The sequence below is a fragment of the Poecilia formosa genome, unplaced genomic scaffold (assembly GCF_000485575.1).
Source record: "Poecilia formosa unplaced genomic scaffold, Poecilia_formosa-5.1.2 Scaffold90, whole genome shotgun sequence".
NCBI lineage: Eukaryota > Metazoa > Chordata > Actinopteri > Cyprinodontiformes > Poeciliidae > Poecilia > Poecilia formosa.
In genome coordinates, this window is record NW_006800029.1 from 1,060,098 (window position 1) to 1,080,400 (window position 20,303).

A 20,303-nucleotide genomic window follows, 5' to 3' on the forward strand; every position below is an offset into this window, starting at 1 on the left:
GGTTAATCAGTGACACTATCTGAGTAAATTTCCATATAAAGAACTCCTAAGCAAATGAATAATCCGTTATATATTAACATCTGGGTGTAACTCAATTGAAACGTCTATTTTTTCCCACTGATAATGTTGCACGCCAAAGAAAGGACAAAGGGATTAGCCTGATAACCTCCAATAATCTGGTATTTTGCAACTTGATGTGTGTGTCATGGAAAGTTTATAGTAAGGAGTTCTCTTATCACTGTTAAACCAGAGCTCCAATCACAATCCATTGCAAGGAAACAAAATCAGAAAATGACACTTTCTGTTGCACTGCAGTCATGCCAAAAAGCATGTTATGTTCTCACAGTATAAAATGCTTTCTCGCAAACTGAATTAAGAGCTGTGTGAAAAGGGTTACTGCTTTTAACCCATTTCAGCAACGTTGCATGTGCTAGCTAGCTGTCTCTTCTGCTTTGTTGTGCATTCCTCCAACGGCACACATTGAAAGACAGTTTCCCACTATTACATAATGAGACAGGTATGCATTCAGAGATGTAAAAAAAGCGTAGGGATGTAAATAGAAAACAATGATTTACACATTGAAAAATAAAACAACAGTAAAAAGAGAAAAACAGCTATATGTTTGAATTAACATAAGTAAAATTGAAGAAACAAAATGAAAGTACATTAAAAAAAATTACACTTTATTTGACTTGGTTACTCTTGATCCTATAACTTTCAGACCTCCATGTGCACAAGCTTAAAAAATTGCCTTATTCTCCCCTCCATCTGCAACTCTGCTGTCCTAAATGTGTGTTTGCCCATATCAGTTTGTGCATGTGTGATGCTCCCATGATGGCCACTGAGCAACTGCATGGCAGAGAAACACAAGGTCCAGACATGGTGAAGAGAATTACATAAATGGCACAGTTGTGCCAGAGCCCCCTGTTTTCACTCTGCTGCAAGCAAATACTGGGAAACAGATCTGAGGGGAGGAAAGTGAGAGATGAAGAGACAGAAAGACTGTGGGAACATGTGTATGTGCAAGCCTGGGAGAATTGGAAAAAAGCTTTCTTCTCCTGACAAAAACTATTATCCATTAACATAGAGTGGAAAAGACTGCAGAGAGAAATGCGGGGAGTTGTTTGTGTAAATGTTAAGTCATTTGTGCCAGTGTTTATGGCAGGTTTGAACTATGGTTGAACAGTAATTTCTTCCACCAAAACATGCAATTCAGATGTGGATAATATTTGAAAAACAAAAAAAATGAGAGAAAAGCCCTTACAAGTAGAAGCTTGTGAAGAACCAACCATGTCTTAATTAAAGATGCACATGTAAATATGCTGTCAAAGTAGCCATTTTTTTTTCTTTTTTTTTCTTTAGTTCGATTGCCCCAGATTAGTGATCAGCAAATCGGAATTTTAAAAACTTGTTTTTCCCAATCAGCGTGAAGTCCACTATGTTATATGTATGTGTATAAAATGAAGCCAGAAGAGACGGAGGTATAAAACACAATTTCAAATTAGAAAATCATATTTTCCATCAAGACTGCATTTGCTCTGTTTTATCCTTTTGACCTTTAAGTCTCTACCCCTTTTCAGATCATAGTTCCACAATAAACTCACAACCAGGAAATTCCCTGATATGCATCACGTTGTAATTTCAAATTACACCAATCAATTCACAGAAATCGAGGGGCATGCGTGCTTCAAAAAAATCATGCTGCCGGGATTACCGAGCCAAACATGCATGGCTTATCAGTTCTCATTTGAGATTATGACACAGATTTAACCTCTGTGTCATAATCGTCGTCTATACATTTTATGTGCATCAGATTATGTTCCATATATTTTTCATATCAGGTGAAGATGGTGACTCTGCTCTGGTTGCACTGCAGATCATTCCTTTGTTTAATATCACTTGGACACAATTGTTTAGCAATACCAAATTGCCCCTTATGCTATGGCTGAGGGTTTGTTACAAACTCCTGAGGTGAATCAGGTGCATACTATAAGTGGGTCAACTTTAACCTACATTCTATGTTGGGAACTTGATTGTGACATGTAAAAAAAATTAGTGTGTATCACCGAGGTCTTATTATTGCTAGCTATGATATTGGCAAATAAACTGCAAAAAAACTGTTCACCATGTGAACTAATCTTATCTTAAGTTTCAAAATACTGCTCCGAATTCACTACAGTGAGGATTAAAAAAATAATGAGGGATAAAGAAAAAAAAAAGTTGTTAGTTCTTAAAGAAAAATTTAAAGAGCCAAAGTGGGTTTCAGAGGACTGTAGCTTTACATAACCTACCAAGTATTTCAAAAATGTTCCATGCCATTTCTCTCCTAAGCTTCTGTATTGAATACTGACACCTAATTTGAACAATCCACATTTGTAAAAAGGAACTGCTACTTGTATAAAAGTGATTTAAAAAAAAAATAAATCCAATACATGGCGATTTTCCACTAGAGCGCCTCTAACCGGTTTGGTCAACTGGATTTATTCGAGTTCCTCAGAACCTCAGAGTTCTTAATTGCTGAGTGTTGCAAACATCAGCAGAGAGTTGACCGCAGCTGCTGCGTGTTCACTACCCTCCCACAATAAGGAGGAATAGAGCATATAATGTAGAAGTTCTCTGCCTGGGGTAGAACCAAACCACACATTAACCGTTAGTGTGCAACTTCTCAGTGGGAAAGCGCCTATTGTAGCAATTATATACTGACATTAGGAAAGAGGACATTACCTGTTCATCTTTTATATTTTTGAATCCAGTAAATGTTTTACTTGTGTGTTTGTCTTTTTTATGTGCAATTAGTTTCCTTACTATTTACCTTATTTAAGTCTGTCATATTTTTGCTCCATTTAATTGATGTCTGGAACTATGATATGCATCCATTACTGAAAAGTGCTCTATAAAAAGGCTGAGGCAGCAGTCCAATTTAATATCCTGTGTGTAACAGGAAGTTGGCCACTGTTGATCTGGTGGGCCAACTACTGTACTGTTCTGGTTCAAAGTTATTGCTCTGAAGCTGTTATTTGTAAACTTTAAGAAACAGATTTTTGTCCTTTAACCACCACAACTTCAAATGTCACACAGGGACAGCATTGTGACAAAATCACAGCGACTCTGTAATGAACCAAACTATTTATTTAAGGGATTATTTGGTACCACTCCTCCATAACAGGACACTATTTACAGAGTGATAAGACTTTACATTCACATTTTACAGCACTGGAAGGACTGAATCCTGGACTCTGCTAGGTAACGTCAGTCAAGTATAGTTTAATTTTCACACATATCAAAAACAAAATTGAGAGAATCTAATCAAAACAGGCTGGATAGTTTTCCACTGCCTCTCCGCAATCTGGAATTTTTCAGCTTCACCTGCATGGTTCCCTCAAATGCAGGTAGAAGGAACTTCCAACAATCAGCAGCAGTATGCTACGGCATGTCAATAACTCTACTTATGATTCATTCAAACCCTTCATTAACTTATTCTGTAGATGTCTCATCTTGTCTCAAATTCCCACATCTCTTTTCAAGAATTTTATCTACCAGCCCAGCCCTTTTAACGTTGCTCAGCTCATTCACTCATTATCTCTATTGCAAAACATGGCCTTAAAACAGTTTTGGTGAAACCAGTTTGTCCACATGATCTCAAATTGTATAGTAAGTTTCCAAAGCTTCACTGCTTTAAGAAACCCAGGTAACAAGGAAGGTATTAAAGCCTGGAAATTAGGGGCTGTTTGTACAAATCTTTTCCTGCTTTATGCCGCACCCTTCTGCCCAGTTCTGTCTGATTTTACATTTGGCTGCCCTCCAGGACATTCTTGTAATATTGCAGCGGCTCAGCCTGCAGAGTGCCAACAGGACATGCGTCAGGTACACTCAAAAGCCACACAAGTCACACAACTGCCACATGATGAACCACCCTGCCCCCTTCTTATACTCCGTTCCTCCCAATCCCATTCCCAACCACACGTACCATACTGCCTATTTTCCCCTGCTTCCATTATATTCCTATCCCCCTGGCAGAAAGATGAGGTCTTTTCACAGCTGGAGGTTACTCCTGCTGACTGAACAAATGGGCCAGAGCAGGCAGCTAGTATACCGCACTGCCACAGAAGCTACACTCAGTGGAGCGAGCCCTTCCCAATGGATTATTAAATTTAACCCATTGCAAAATAACCCTACAGCATCTGTGCCTAAGTGCTTCTGGTCAACTTAATACATCTTGCAAAAAGCAATGTGGTTGAGCCAAACACCTCATCTCTTTGAAATACTATTATATAGTGGAACTGATACCAAGCCAGGTCTCCATTTGAATTTGAAATGTCATGAGAGATACCATCAAGTTAAGACTGCATACAGCATGTCTTGTACCAAATATTTTCATTCAACTCCAGGAATCAGTGAAATCCAAACAGGTAAGATAACAGAAGAACGAGGGAGTATGAAGTCATAGAGCAACAAACAATGCAGGATGACTGTCTTTCTAAGGAATGCATCTGTGTTTGCAGTTTCAGCGAATCTCTCATTGCCTTAAAAACATTTTTTAAGGTGAGGAGAGGTTGCTGTTTTTCTCATCACACCTTAGTTCTATATAGTGCAGGTCATTAGCACCAATTCAATCTGTACTGTTGAGTGGTGTTACAGCTACTGTTTCCACGGCTACGCTCTGCCATCCTGAGGTTTATTCAGAGAAGCCCTCCAATCAAGACCTTACGTAGGATGTTTTTGTGCAGATTTGTTTGCATTTGTCACCACAGGAAATTCACAGAGCATTACATGACATGTCAGTTTCCAATCTTTTCCCAGATCCTAAGATATCGAAGGAAAACTCAAGCAAAACAAGTTTGTCCACATAAAACCGTTATAGTTGAAAGTCTCACAATATTCATAATGAAATATGAGATTTTTCACAGTGGGATGAGTAAAGTACCACGGTATCACAGTATTTAAACACAGGTTTAATATATACATCACTTTTATTTAAAACAAAAGTGCAATTAGTCCTGCAGCTACTAAAATAATACTGATTTATTGTTGATAAGATTGATTATTGGAGGTCTGTAACATCTGTATCTGTAAAATGCTTTTTAAATACTGACTTGTGGAAATATTGAATAAACCCACAAATTTTAGCCGTAGTATGCAAGTGTGTTTTATGCAGAATATTGCACATTTTTGACATTTTGCTCCTAAAAAGTAACACAAGTATAATAACTAATGTTGGCCAATTCATTCCCTGTCAGATAGCATTTTTCAGCTTCAGCAGGTGAAGCTGCAATGTGCTCCTTAACAGACATGCTGCTCAGATTTCTTTTGTTTGATATTTTCAGGAATCTTGTTTTATAATGTTTTAGTTGTACTGTTATCTCTTTGGTTTATTTAAACAGGTTTCTCTTGGAAATTAGAAAATCTTTCTCAATGAGAATTACCTGGAGAATAAAAATCATGAGCGTTTGGGTGGTGATCTCAGTGTGGGACCAAAAAGCCAAATGTCTCTGTTGGATAGTAGTTTCTTTCAGCTGGTTGACCAACAACATGCAGAATCAGATGGGGGATGGGAAAGGAGTGCATTACTTAATGCTCCATACAGCCAGAGAAAACACACTTCAGCACTCTCTCAGGTGTCTCAATAAAATAACTTTACACATAAAAGAGCGATACGACTCTAAATTAGTAGCCGTTTTAAAACAGATATTTTTAAAAACGTGAACCAGTAACCTGCCCATGGACAGTTAAAGATTCAGTAAGTGAAAAAGATTGTTTAGAGAATACGTTAGTAAAAAACTAGTCTTTATTTCATTTTGATAACTCTAGGTTAGAAAAAAAGCAGAACAATGCAGTGCAAATTCTCATTTTCTAAATCTACTGGGATGCATAAATTCAAAGCTTGTTCTTGCAACTTAGTCATATACATGAAGTTACCGAAAACCAAGGCTTGCCTAAACTTGTCTGTCAGATTGCTCAAGCTTCACATTATTTGTGGACCAGTTTTTATTTAATTTGCCCCCATGCTCAGAGAGTAACCCTGGCTATCATTCAAAAGGCATTGATTTCAATTATAAGGAGGAGTGCCACTTCAACGCAGATAATGGACAAAGTGTTTGTGTTTTCTTCAAACGAAGCAAACTGCCATTTTTAAAGGTGTTCAAATAGTGCTTCAAAAGAAACCTATACTTTCAGCAGATTTGCAAACATCGGGCTTCCCGTGCTTGTTCAGAGCACAGGAAGCCAAGTAAGGATTAGACAGATTGTTCAGTGAACATTTATTGAGGGCTAGGTGTAAAACCTCACAATAAAGATTCCTGACCGTCAGCAGTTCTCCATCGTCTCACTGTGTTTGGATTCTGCCTCACCAGCAACATCAGTGACGTTCACCAGTTTATCACAAGCCGCAGTTGTAGACACCCCTCAAACGCATGACTAAAAAGTAACCACGGTAACCATCTCAATAACAAAGGAAGGCTTAGTATGGGTTAACAAAGAGCGGGAATCTCCTCAGGATGATTAGGTTACATAAATGATTAGAGCCTCCACACGAGACCCCACATCCACCTCTAAAATGACTCACCCCTCTCTGTCTAAGCAGTGATACACCTCCACCCCCTCAGCTCTTCCACACTCGGCTCAGCCATCTGTCTACGGTCAAATATCAAGACTACAGCGGCTGGATAGGGGTCATCTTACAGACAGCAGTTTAAAACATAAAAGCACGATTGCTATGTGCGTGAGGATAGCCTCTGAATCAGCAGTGTTTGCTGTATCGGTTCAATGATATTTATTACAGGAACATGCAGTCAGTATGATGGAAGCTGGAGCTATATGTACAACACACAATGTAAAACCTTAGGACGTCGTTTGGAACATATGCAAAGCTGGACACCTTAGTGAAATGCACATCAATCAGTGAAGGAAAGTGCTGTTGATATTTTCGGAATACATGCTTCTGATTTATTGCAATGGCAGGAAATATTCAGAGAAATGGGTAAAAATGACAATGCCAAACTTGTCTTTGATGTGATGAAACTGAAAGCAAGCCAAAGACGGAACTTTATTTTAAGTCTGAGACAGTTCAACGACACAAAAAATTTACAGGAAGTGAATCACCTTTTCAGGATGTCTGCATGCCTAAGATTTATCACTTGGTTGAGTCAAGAAACAATGGAGTGCATTTAGACGTCATCATGCCAACTACTGACCCAGCAATCTGACAGACTTTGAGATTGGCCACTTTTCCTTTAATCAACTCCAGACAGCAATGCACTGAAAAATCTGACAGGTTTTCTTTTATCCAAATGCAATGGAGATTTGTATTGTCTGTAAAAAAAAAAAAAAAAAAAAAAAAAAAAAAACGGTATGTTGTTCAATTCAATTTCTGATTTTGGTAAAGTAAGAACAAAGTTAGGGGAAATGTTTGTAACGGCATTGTCATCATCGACTAAGAATGGGAAAGCAACAAAAAGTAAACAAGGATTCTGTCACATCAACGCCCTGCGCGATTTAAAAAGAGATGCTAAAAACTACAGGAAAAGGTGTGACTAAAAAAAAAAAACTTTACAGGGATTTCACAAAGATTTTTGTGTTCACTTCTAAGGAGAAAGAACAGGATACACAGCTCTGGTCAGGAAGAAATCCTGCTATTCTAACAATAAATGTGCGATACTTTTGACCGTTTCCTCTGAAAAACTGTATTTTAACATTTATTTTAAAACGACAGATCATGTCTACCTTTCATAGATATTCCATAAGTAAACTCAGAGGTTTGCTCAGAATGTGATTTGGTTTGTTAAATGTGTTTTGGTCAAATAAAACTAAGATTTTCATATGAACCTGCAATGTAAAAGGTTTGAGCTTTAAGCTGAGCACATTTTCTATCTTTCAGACTCTTATTTTGAATTTCAAAAACGGGACGTTATCAAGATTCCCAGTTGTGCTGACAAATGACTTTTACATTGTAAATCTGGGGTCGTATTAGGTGTACAGTAGAAAAAGATGTCACTGATGTGACATCTTTCTCAAAAATCCCAGATCAAGTAGTCGTCAAAATAAGACAAGGCTGCGTCAAAAAATAATGCTCCTAATACAGCTATTTGGATATTCGGGAGTCGAAGAACAGGGCAGTGGACTCTTGCTCTATTGATGTTTAACCAAATTCCTTTGTGAATAGAATGCTCAGGGTCACATGACTGTGTACTGTGTTCATGCATTTGGGAAAGCTTGGCTGCAGCATCACAGCAGAGCGGCGCACAAAACCAGAAAGGGCCTAGACGGAAGCAGAAGTAACCATTTTGATGTGTTTATTTAAATAATGGAGGCAAGGGCTGTCTGGAGCCGTCACTGGTAGAACACAGAGCAAATCTAGCACTGCTTAAAGCTATTTATACATTCTGTTATGACGTTTACGGGGGACTGTTGTGTGACAAAAAGAAATGCCCCTGTCCAAAATGACTGTATCCTTGGCAGATCTGCTGCCAACCAAATCATCATGAGAACGAGGATGGCATGTTTCTGTGGTGGCATAAAAAAAAAGGAGTCAGTCCTCATTGGGAACAGGTCCTGAGGGAACCATGGCAACTGCAGAGAAAATGTCAAACAGCAGACCTTAAGCAGTCGAGCAGTGACAGTCAACATTCAGGTTTGTATGTTCTCTCACTTTATCCCTCTTTATTGCACGTTATTTTGCTGATTTTCTCGTACTGATGGAATATATCTGAACCAGCATGAGCAACACTAGTAAAACCTTTCTCATCTATTAAAATCAATTTAAGGAAGCGACTCAATGAAGCTCAAGGGAGGGATTTAATCAGCAGTAGGAAGGAAGAGGAAGCAGTACCACACTGGACCTTCAGAGCTCGAGATGGATATGCACAACAGACACAAAGACAGGGAAGTGGAAAAACCACAATGCAGAGAAGTAGGGCTACAGACAACAGCATGTGTCATTCCCTGGCTGGCACACACTTGCACATTAAAGCAAACACTCTCTCTCACCATGGTGCAGTGCACAGAGGCGCACACTGCTCTTACCACAAACATGTGGATCTGACTCTTCTCTCTACTTAGCTCTATGGCAACTGCCAACAATGCAATAAATTTTGTTTCCAGCAAACTTCTGAGGAGCACCGAGTTTACTCCACTCTGAACCCGCAGTAAACCACGTTTAGTAATGTTTATGGAGTAGTGCAGACAACGTAGACAGATTTATTTCAATATCTAGCAAGTGACATATACACAGGCTGTTTCATTTGTAAAAAAATAAAAAAATAAAACAGTTAACAGGTCTGCCACATGAATATACCAGGAACTGCCCTTTTACAAACACTACCACTTCCTCTTAAACTGCACACAACCTCAACCATATTTTCTGATCTTGACAAGACTCTCTTGCTTTGCTTTCACTTCCAAACAATACTTTCTAAACAAATTAGGATTCAAATTGTCCTGAGGTGAGGCATCCTTACTCGCGACTACACCGGAAAAGGAACAGGAAGTGGCTGAAGCATCATGTATGTGGGCACAGAGACAGCACAGAGGGGAGTGTCTACTGTAAATGTGAAAGTACCTCTGGGAAAACGGAGTTCTACAAAACATTGAGGAAAGAAAGCTTCACTGAGTTAGCTTTAAAAAGTGGTGTCAGAGCAGAGGCCTGAGCGCATTAAAAACGGGCTTCTACTGCTTCACTCTGCTGATTAATCCACTTATGTAGACGAGAAAGGGAGGTATGAAAAAAAAAACATTCATCTTTCAATTATTAGCTAACTCTATTAAACTGAATTTGAGTGAAAACTAATTAAAATGAGCAGAACCAGCAGTCTTGAGTCTACTTTTGGAAACACAGAGCAAGACTGTACACTAAAAGCGATACTTTTTGTATTAGCTTTATATATCTCCATCGGCCTATGCTGCCGTCTTAACTGCAAACGATATCATCAGCTCGACTGCTGTCAGGCTACAAACACAATAACCAAACTGGGCCTCTAGAGATTTCAACCTGCCTCTCTGCTACAGTTGTAACTTTCCAACAGTTTGTCAGCTGCTTTTAAAGAGAAAAATAAATACTTGGATTCATGTATTTTATTTTATTTTTTTTTAGAACTTCAATAAGAACTTAATTAGACTTACCCACTGGAACAGTTACATATAATGACTCCTATTTTATATTTTAAGTTGATCCTTTTTGTGTTGTCTGTATGTGTTGGAATAATAAAGTTATGCTTTGGGAATTAATTAAGCACCATTCCATCAAATTAGAATAAATTACTGTATGGTCTTTACTATGTTGTGATGTTTTTAAAATGTTTCAATATGCAAAACATATTACAAATTTATCAGCACAACATCAGTGCCACTAAGAATTGCGTGGACTGCAATACATGCTATCTACGTATGTTTAAAGTGCAATACATTCGTGCTATGCATATCAGTAACAAATTTACCACAAATGAAACTTGTGGTTGATTTATTTTTTGTTGCTTTGATAAAAGTACCTTATGGCAAAAACACTTGTTCCACTGGAAAGCTTGTATTTTTCCAATTAAAATCTATTTGTTGGTTGAGCAGGAGAGATGAGTATGTGGATTATATCCAAGAAAACAAATACAAAAAAAAAACAACAAAAAAAAAACTTGTCAAATCCTTTCTTCCAACACCAAACAACTTTTGGTGGAGGTAGTATGACTGTGAGGCGTAACATTCCCCTCAATGAAAAAAAAAAAAAAGTTACCATCTTTGGAGACAATCTTATTGCAGATAGGTATCGAAATGAGATTCTGCAACCTGGAGGCCGTCCCATATCCCCACTACTCTCCAAGATTTTTAGTGTGTGCCCACACAGAGCAGGATCTGTCATAGACTAAATTCTGATTTTTGGAGCAGAGAGGATGAAATGAACCTGCCTGCCTGTCCTCAACCTCACTGAACACTTAAGGGATCAGCTTGAGCATCCTGCCCATACCAAAGGGACCAACATACTCACTTTGGCTGACTTATGAAGAAACTGGTTGAAGAATGGAATGCCATCCCACAGCCATTTGTGACCAAGCTGGTGACCAGGGCAGAGTGTTTGTGTATGGCATTTCATTACACTTTTGTGTCCCCTGTTTATTAAATCAATAACTGTCTCGTTTCAGTCAATTCGAGAAACCAAACCAAAGGCTATCAAGAGTCATTAGCAGAATAACCTATCTGGCCTTGGTTAATAGAGTTTGTTCAGTTTTTTCGGCGCAACCCACACACTCAAATCTACTGCTCAATCCAAAAAGCATTTTCATTACAGATGTGGAACCATTTAAAAGAGAGAGGGAAAAAAAAACATGCTTTCTATCAATAAAAGATTTACTGCCAAGAAGCATTATGACAACAAAGAAATAATTCAGCAAATACAAATCTCCTTATGTTTTGTGTATGTTTTTAAACCAGTGGAACTACTTTTGAGAGGACGTGAAGATGTGATGGAGAGCAGACAGAAACCGTATTTCTGTGCAACCGAGTTGTTTTATATTCAATTCAGCAGCTGTAGCAAGAGGCAAGTTTTTCATATAAATATTTGTCAGTGTAGTTCTCTATAATCATCTTGCTATTATGAAAAGGAATACTTTTTCTAGCACCCATCACAAAAAAAAAGACATGAACACTCTAGAGTTAGGTATTTATTTATTTACTGCAAGTCATCTGGTCATCACAACATTCACTAACATAATAGCTTAATTTCCTGACATTGTGCAACCCTCTTCTTTTAGGAGAAGGAGGTGGAGGTATTATACAAAATTAAACTTGTCTGGGCTTTCTATCACGCTATGATTTAATTTCCTCATCAAACATATCCAGAGTGTTGTTTTGACTCATAAATGTTTGAGAAATCATTTAATCTCCTATGGATGGGTTTGCATAAACAATACAGTGTGCCGCCTATTCACCCAAGTTCCCTTTAGGGCACCTGGTGGAACTTGCTGAGCTTATCATACAAACTACAACGCTCATAAGAACGATTGTAAACAGCATCAGTGGATCAAGTGGAGAGGCATTGTTGTGATGACTGAGAGAAGTTTTGGAAAAGGTAGCAGGTTCTTAAGGAGATTAAGGCATCAGTTTCAAGGCCTCATAATACGACTTTGACGCAAAATCCAATTTATTTTGTTGTTTTTGATATGTGCAGTATTTTTACACCAACTGATGGTAAAATATGTACTTGATTGTGGCATAAAATGACACTATGCGCCTGGAAAATACATAATACTCCTCCTTTAAATAGATGCAACAACAAGACAAAAGTTAATGCCAAATCCAGGAAAATACAAAGAAAATGTTTTGCGAGACATGCAGCTTAAAAGAACACCACGCTTATTAAAAGTCAAAGATCTTCCATAGAAATGAAAACATTTGCATTGAGGTTGACACATCTTTCCACCTAATTTGCTTCTGCCTTCTATTTGCATATTTTCAATCCTGAGAAGACATTGTTTCTCATCTGGCAGACTTGTGAGACATTTAATCAGCTGACCTCGTCACAGTCACCAGTTCTTAGGAAAGGATGAGTAGGTGTGATTATACTAAGTATCATTGCAATGATGATAGGCTGCTAAGGTTCTACACACCATCCACACACTCTCTCTCACACCCAGTCAGTCCATCACACATATAAAAACAAAGCTTACACTACTGCTGACATAGAGTGTTGTTACATGTCGAGTAGAGGCGACAGCTTTGTCTGAGGATTTGTTTGCGTACCTCGCCACAGTGAGACAGCTATGCACAATTCTCTCTGGTAACTTTAAAGCCACGGCGGATCTCTATTATGCTTGGTAACTTTGGGCAGCCGTTGCTTCATCTGAAATGAAGAAACACCTAAAACACGGTCTACACTGCACAGAGCAGTGGCCAAATCTACAGAGGAATCTACAGAGAATCGGTGACACGTACAAGCCGAGATATCCTTCAGTATCAAAGACAGATACAAACCACCACACAGCAGCCATTAAGGCAAGGGGATAAGGCCGGTCTCTTGTGACAAAGCAGAAGCACCTGCTCTCCTGTCTTTGTTGCACTCTCTGGATCTGCCATTGTCTGTCTCTGTGTGTGTGTTTATCTGCATTCAAACCTATAAATAGAGGAAACGTCTTCCCTAGCGCTCACTCCAGTGGGATCCTCTCATGTTTTAATTAAATAAACTGCAGCAATAAGGCCCAGCTGTGCCCTGCATCCCCAGCCTGCATCAGTCAGCATCCGTGCTCAGGGGCGACATACGCTGTAGAGGCCGGGGCGACGGTGCATTTGAATACGTAAGGACGGAGGCAGATGGCGAAGAAGAACAGCGAGATGGACCGTGCCGTAAAACTGGGGCATTCTGCACAGAGGCCACCTGGGTATCAAAGGATGCCCTGTTCAGGTGTTTTGGATGGGTTCCCCGATGTGCAAACCAGCAGCTTGATACATTCCTTTCATCGTTCTCCCCATATCATCTTTTCTTTTAGTGGTGTTTACTTTTAAAAAAAAAATGTTTGCAAAGTATTGTTGTCTTGCAGTGAGGAGAAAAAAATATATAATAGCATAAGCACAGCCAGAAGTCAAGCTCACCCCGTTCATTTAAAACAGTCATGGTTTATTTTTCCTAACGTTTATGCATGGTAAACCAAATGAACCTTCTGTTCAGACCTGATGCTAACGCATATCCTGGCTGAATGGCTCTCTTTTTCTGCAGTGAAAGTGAACAAAGCAGATGTGAGTGCAGCCCCAAAGCTTTTCAAACAGGCCTTGCCCCACATGCTTTGCTGCCAAGCCACACATTTCTGCTCTTCAAAACTGGAGTCTAAATGCAGCAAAAATGAATCTACCTTTTAACACAGGAAACGGGCAGTGTGTGTTGTTGTGAAAAGTGCAGAATGCCTACATGTTACATGCGGTGAAGTTGTCGTTTTCTATTAGCAAAGGTTGCTTTTCCGGCTTGTCTGAAGAGGCTGGTTTGAAATCAAGACGGGTTAAAATAGTTCCATTTGTGAGTGTAGCAAACCGTCTGTATGAAGAGTCATACAGACACAAACCATGTGTTACCACTTTAAAATGTCTCATATTACAAGTTACTGGCCACATTTCACTTTAAGAATCAAACTCTTGTAACGTTTAGTTTGTCCTGAAAAAATACCACCGTCAGCATTTGGACTACAGGATAAAATATAATCTTCAAACAAACCAACGTCACTTTCTATGTATGGCTAGTACAGTACACCAGCAGCGTCTGTGTTTTCCACAGAAGAAGGTCATAAATAGGACCAGGACAAACTGAAATAACCAACTTATCATGGATCCAGTCGAACCAGTTAGCCCCACCAGGCCTCTGCTTGCAGGACAGATACCAATTAAAACAAACAGCAATAAAAAAACAACAAACACGATTCAAGGTACGTTATTAATTGTAACATATTAAGGTGTGCTGTTGGGAGGTAATGATCAAATATTTAGAACAGAGTTCCTTTTTGTTTTCACGGATGAAGTCATCAAATCTGTTTAGGCAATTTGTAGAGCTCTAAATTTGCATTTCATGATAGCTGCTTCATGGGCCTTCTGCGCTGTACCAGCAGTGCCAGCCTCAGCTGGTATCAGTTAAAAACATTTATTGCAGTTTGCATTATGAACAAATTTATTATGCTTATCACAAATTGTTTCAGCGTGATTATTCATGTTTCCATTCTTTCATCATGGCTTGCGTATGGTCAGAGAAATATTCTGGCTAATCTTTAGTCCTCTGTCTTATCTAAATCATCCAAGTTGTATTCGTAAGGTAGAAAGTCAAAGACCAGATCAAAATGCTTCATAACCCAGCTGGCATCTGTCCAAAATCTCTTGTTAAGCGTAGTGTTTACAAAAAACAACACATCGTTCACTCTCAGTGATCTTCACTGTTGAGTACAATTCTTGTGATCTGGATGTTCTCTTTTCAGAAATAGCTTTGCTTCGCTGCCATTTTTTATGATGTTTTTAAGTTGCCCAGTTACTGGAAGGGAAATACAAATCATTTAGATAAGTTGAATTAATTTTCTGACCACTTGTGAGATGGCCATTTCCCCTGTACTTTGTTTCATTTTTGAAGAGAATAGCACCCAAATGTTGCATTGAATACAAATTCAATGCAACATTTGAATGTTGCATTCAAATGTTGAATGCAACATTCAACCCAGTGGAAGGTTGCAAAATCAACATCAAGCTGCCTTTACTAAACACTGTATAATTACTCAGGAAGACTCAGATGTGTCACAGATTGTTTCCTACATGTGAGAAAACTTGCTAGTCAGAGGCAATTGTAGCAGAGATGCTACTTATGACTTAATTAAACCATTAAAATATTTGTACAGTTCAAAAGAATCAACACGTCACTCCAGCTCCTTTAGTATTATACCAGTTCTGGATAGTTACCTTCTTCAATCTTAGTTTTAAGAGAAAATATAAAACAAAGACAAGAAAATGCTGTGCTAATGCTTTACTGGCATCCATAGCATTTCTGCTAACATTCCCATTTAGCACTGTAAATTCTGGTTTTGCAAAATACTTGCTCAAAGACTCATATCTGACCACAAGTTCAGAAACCTCATCTAATGCTTGTGAATCAATATCTCTGGCTGGATCTTTTTTCTGTTAAGCTTCCTCTCCAAACCCTCACATGATTTCACAGCTAGGCCCTGCTGTAAGAAAAACACACACTTAAATGGCAGTATTTAGTAACAGCAGCAAAAAAAAAACCCTGCTTGGTTCCCGGTTAGCATGTATAATTAATGGACTGGTGCTGCTGGTCCTTGTACTCTTTTTAAGCTAATCCCCAAAAGGCCATGTGTCCATTAAAGCCCTGCAACAGTCAACACCCTGGAGGATAAATATGGCCGAGTACTGCTCTCAGACACCGTCAATGCCCAAGCTAAAAAATAAAAATAAAAATGAAATGACGGTATGATTATATGTCAATCATTTCATGATTTCTTTGTTTCTGTCGTATTTAGCAGAATGGCCACTTTCGGTAACTCTGGTTTACTGTCAGACGTGTTCTGCATTTAAGAATTGACTGATTCGACTAAATTATCCTCAGCTGGTAAGAAGTAGAAATCAGTCAATACTCATTCTGATGAGTAACAGCGATGACCTTTCTCACTGTTCATTTTAAAAGAGCTAAGTGTTCAATACCTATAACCCTGCATAGAGATGCACCAATCAAGCTTTCAGTGGACAATACTGATTTTCTTTAAGGTATGACCATACATGATGTATTTTTCCAACTGAGGACTTTACCACAGTAGAGAGCATCAACATACATGGTGTTGGACATGTTAAGGAGGAGTTCCTAATTTTGATTATTCCAATACTTTTAGTTACAATGATAGAGCATAGTCATTCTGGTTGCTGATGCTCAACACATTAATCTGTCTACTTGACAGTAGTAAGATAACACTTTTAAAATGTGGTTGGCTAAGACTCAAAGACAGAAGCTAAATGCATTTCCTATCTTTAAGAGTCATGCATTTAAAGTCAAGCTGCATGCTTTAGAGATAAATAACAATGGGGCAATAGTTGTGGTCAGAAGCCCCTAAACAGGGGACCAGTAAATGCAAAGTGAATTGCAAAGTGAATTGCATTGCATGTCACGCTCCCTCATGTGGTTATCCAATGGGAGAGGAGTGTTAGAAATGGCAGCATAAGGATGATAGGTCAGCACCATTTGATGATAGCAGTACATGACTAAAGGACAAGTGATGCCAGAACTGTAAATAGGTGTAACCAAAGCAAGAGGAGAAAATTTTAGTTGTGAGTGATTTAGATTGGTAATAAGAGGTAACATTTCAGAGCTTAAGCTAGAAAATACTGGTGGTGACAGAAAAATTACCCACAAATTTAAAGGGTGGAGTTGCAAACAGTAACTTCAACTATTTATGTGATCACATAAAGTGAGCCTCATTTTTTAAAAACTGAATATCTGAATAATGTCTAGATTTAAAATGAGTGGTGAGACATTTTAGAAAATACTGTGTTTTATAGCAGGATTTCAAGGCACAACACCTCAATGTTTTATTACTGTAAATTCTTTCACTACCTGGACAAGTTTTATTTTCTCTGGACCAAGCCGTAAAGATATAGAAGATGGGAGAGGAGAATATTACAACTGAAAGATCTCAAAGTATATGTGATTCTTTTCTTTGGAAAAAAATAAAATAAACTGTAGGGTTGGATTAAATTTCTGTCCGGCAGTGGAGGACAAATGTTTACCATTTTTCAATGAAGAACCACATGGCAGTAGCATCTTTCTACAAAATATGACATGTTATGTATCTGGGCCTATTTACTTAATGTAAAACATGCTGAATCCAATTTCATCTGGATTTGTATAAGTGGGTGTACCACAAGAACAACATCCCAACTTTGCAGTTATAACTTGGTAAAGGTATGTTTCATGATGCTAAATCCCAACAACACACCTGCTGCCCCATTAGAGTTTAGCTACACACTAACTTGTGTCTAAAATCACTACAGGCCACTGCCCTGCTGACTTATGGTTTTAGCTTCAGAATACTGCCTTTAATATGGTCAATCACCAACTGCTGTAGGGTTAAAGTACAGGAAAACATTGTCTTTGTTGCAAAGATTTAGCCGTCTCTAGGATGGCTGTTATAATGATATTGAGTATGTATATATATTATATTGTATCGTTTAGTTTGCCATGTTCCGAGTTATGTACTTGTAGTTGGTTTCATCTGTGGTGTTTAGCATTTATTGCTGCATGTGGATGAGTGTTCCAACTATTAATAGTTTTGAGCGAAAGTCCACCTTGGTCAGGACACCCTCACAAGTCATTTTGTGCACAAATAATAAAGTACAGTAATAATTAATTTAAAAAAAATCACTAATTCAAGAGCTCAACTCTTACAACACCGAATTTGAGGAGTCAAGTTAAGCAGGGACACTGAAGCTAGAGTTGTACCATTCACACACTCTTTCCTTGATCTGCAATCACCAGCTAAATGACCAGAAACTAAGTGCTACTTTCAATTTAAGTTAAGACATAAAACAGTCCTTAAAATAAAGAAAATCAAATTTGGTGCAGAGTACTTCAAGAAAAACAAAATATTTTAACTTTTTCACTGATCATCCAGCAACACTAGTTGTACAATTGTATGTCGATGAAGTCTACATCTCCTGCATTTTTTTTTCTCCAAAGGCTCTATAGTACTTTGAGACCTAATTATTGTTTATAATGGCATACTATGCAGCATATCCCTGAATAAACAATGAAAAAAGTGCCTATCCCAATATCTCAAGTCTTGCTACTTACAATGATTCGGTCTGTTACATATGGTAAGTTGGGTACACTTTGTTTTTAGTTATCTCTATGAGTCATTCACATTTACTGCTCCTTTTCACCATTTATATTCCCGTTGTGCTCCACCCACCCCACAAATACATTTCTTGACCCGCCCTGGATAAAAGGACATAAAATAGAAACAAGACTGCTCTAATGTATCTGGGCTGACAAGATAGGTGGACATTGCCATACACTGGAAAGCTTCAAAAACGGAAGATGGTTAATTGATTCAAGAGGTGCGATGAGACTGGTGTTCCAACTAATGAGAGGAACAAAGAAGCAGAGGAGAAGAAAAGATACATTAATGAATTAATAATAGGCAAATTGTGGACATGTGATATTACACAACTACATGTGACTAACAGCCAGCTTATGATGCAAGGAATGCATTGCTAGGTTGAAATTTACTTTGGCCTCAATAATTTACACTCTTAATCAGATCGTTGCCCTGCCAAACACAATCAGACAACAACTGAGGCTGATGACTTAATGGTTTCCAAACGTGTATCAAAGGGTATTAATATCAAGGCCAAAATGCTGCATTTTGGTCTGTGTCTCCAGACATCGGGCCACTGTAAGTACTGTGATCACAGCCAAAAGGCCTAGTAACATCAGCCAGATTATAATAGCCATGCTCATCAGTCGCACTGTTATTATCACGGCCAGGTACATGGATATTATGGGATCAGCATCCAGCCGAGTCTCATCATCAACTGGGTAATACCTAAGCTAAGCAGAGACGCATGGTCGAGCTGTCACACATGACCTAACGGCCCATGCAAACAATCTCACATCCTCACCATCCTCCTTCGGTCGGCCAATTCAGAACAAAACCTCCCATTTCATGTTACTTACCGATTCCGGGGGCGGAGTAGATGAAATATAGTACCGAGGTGGAGAGCGAAAAAAGGAATAAAAGCCCAAGGAATGACCTTCTCCGGAAACGCAAATGTGTCGGCATCATACAGGCAGCAAAAGCACACACAGGCACGTTTTGCTTTTTTCCAACGACGACTGACCAGCCCCGATGTGTCCAGATGCCTGAGCCAGCGAGTCCGTGGACGGTCTGGGCTAAAATGAGTCGAATCGAGCGCTAGGTCTGCGGCTGCAGCAGATGAACAGGCGACGAGGAAGTCAGTCTATTTCCGCGGCAGGTTGCAAAAAACAAGGATGGGAACGCCAGCATTCAGCCGAGACACTTGAGTCCCATTCCTGAAGAGAAGGTGTCGGTTTAAATTCGGGGTATGTCCTAATGGAAGGGAAAATGGCCAGCGAAAATTTCGCGGATTAAGGGGGCCTGGTGGGCTCAACGCGAGACCATCCTTTCGGTTCCACCGATGGTGTTTCTTCCACTCTTCGTTTTCTGCTGCCCGCCTGCCCAACCCTATGAATGGAGCGGTCTCTCCGCAGAGAGAAAAAAGAGCAATACCTCAAGTGGGCGTTAACGCGGTAGCTCCTACTCAACGCAAAGTACGTACGGCGTAGACGACGTAACCTGGCAACCAACGTTGGAATAAAAAAAGCCTTCTTGATAACCTTCTCTACGTTACTGGAAAACTAATGGCGTATTGTATGACCGTAAGCTAGTTGTCTCAGGCAAGATCATAAGATATGGATTCACTGGTTAATCATTTCATTTCAGTTAAATCAAACTTTTCGATTCTTAAAACTAATCTGTCATTCACAGGATTAATTATTGGCCGAGAGTACTTATTTATTCTTAATTCAGTAAGTAAAAACGGAATTTAGCACAAAGTGCCACAATGCAACACATACAAAGAAAATAAGTGTATATTTAAGTAAGGGATCATTTTAAAAAAAAAAAGGTTATTATCAGAAATCCAAGTTTTCATTTCTGATGTGATTAGAGTGTGATTATTTCACAAAAAAAAATATATTTAGTTTTCAAAAGCAATGATAAGAAAAACTGAGTAACTTGGGGGAGGAGAGCCGCAAAGGCAGTTTCGACACTGTGCTC

The 20,303-nt window shown here is 38.8% G+C and overlaps 1 protein-coding gene across 1 annotated transcript in view; it reads right to left on the minus strand.

Moving 5' to 3' along the window:
• Positions 1-20,008, minus strand: part of b4galt5 (UDP-Gal:betaGlcNAc beta 1,4- galactosyltransferase, polypeptide 5) — a 43,865-nt gene extending 23,857 nt beyond the window's left edge. Inside the window, exon 1 of the mRNA XM_007557656.2 lies at positions 19,181-20,008. Within this exon, the coding sequence (XP_007557718.1) occupies positions 19,181-19,289 (109 nt within the window). The 5' untranslated portion in view covers positions 19,290-20,008. The remainder of the gene's footprint in view (positions 1-19,180) is intronic.
• Positions 20,009-20,303: the final 295 nt, after the last annotated feature.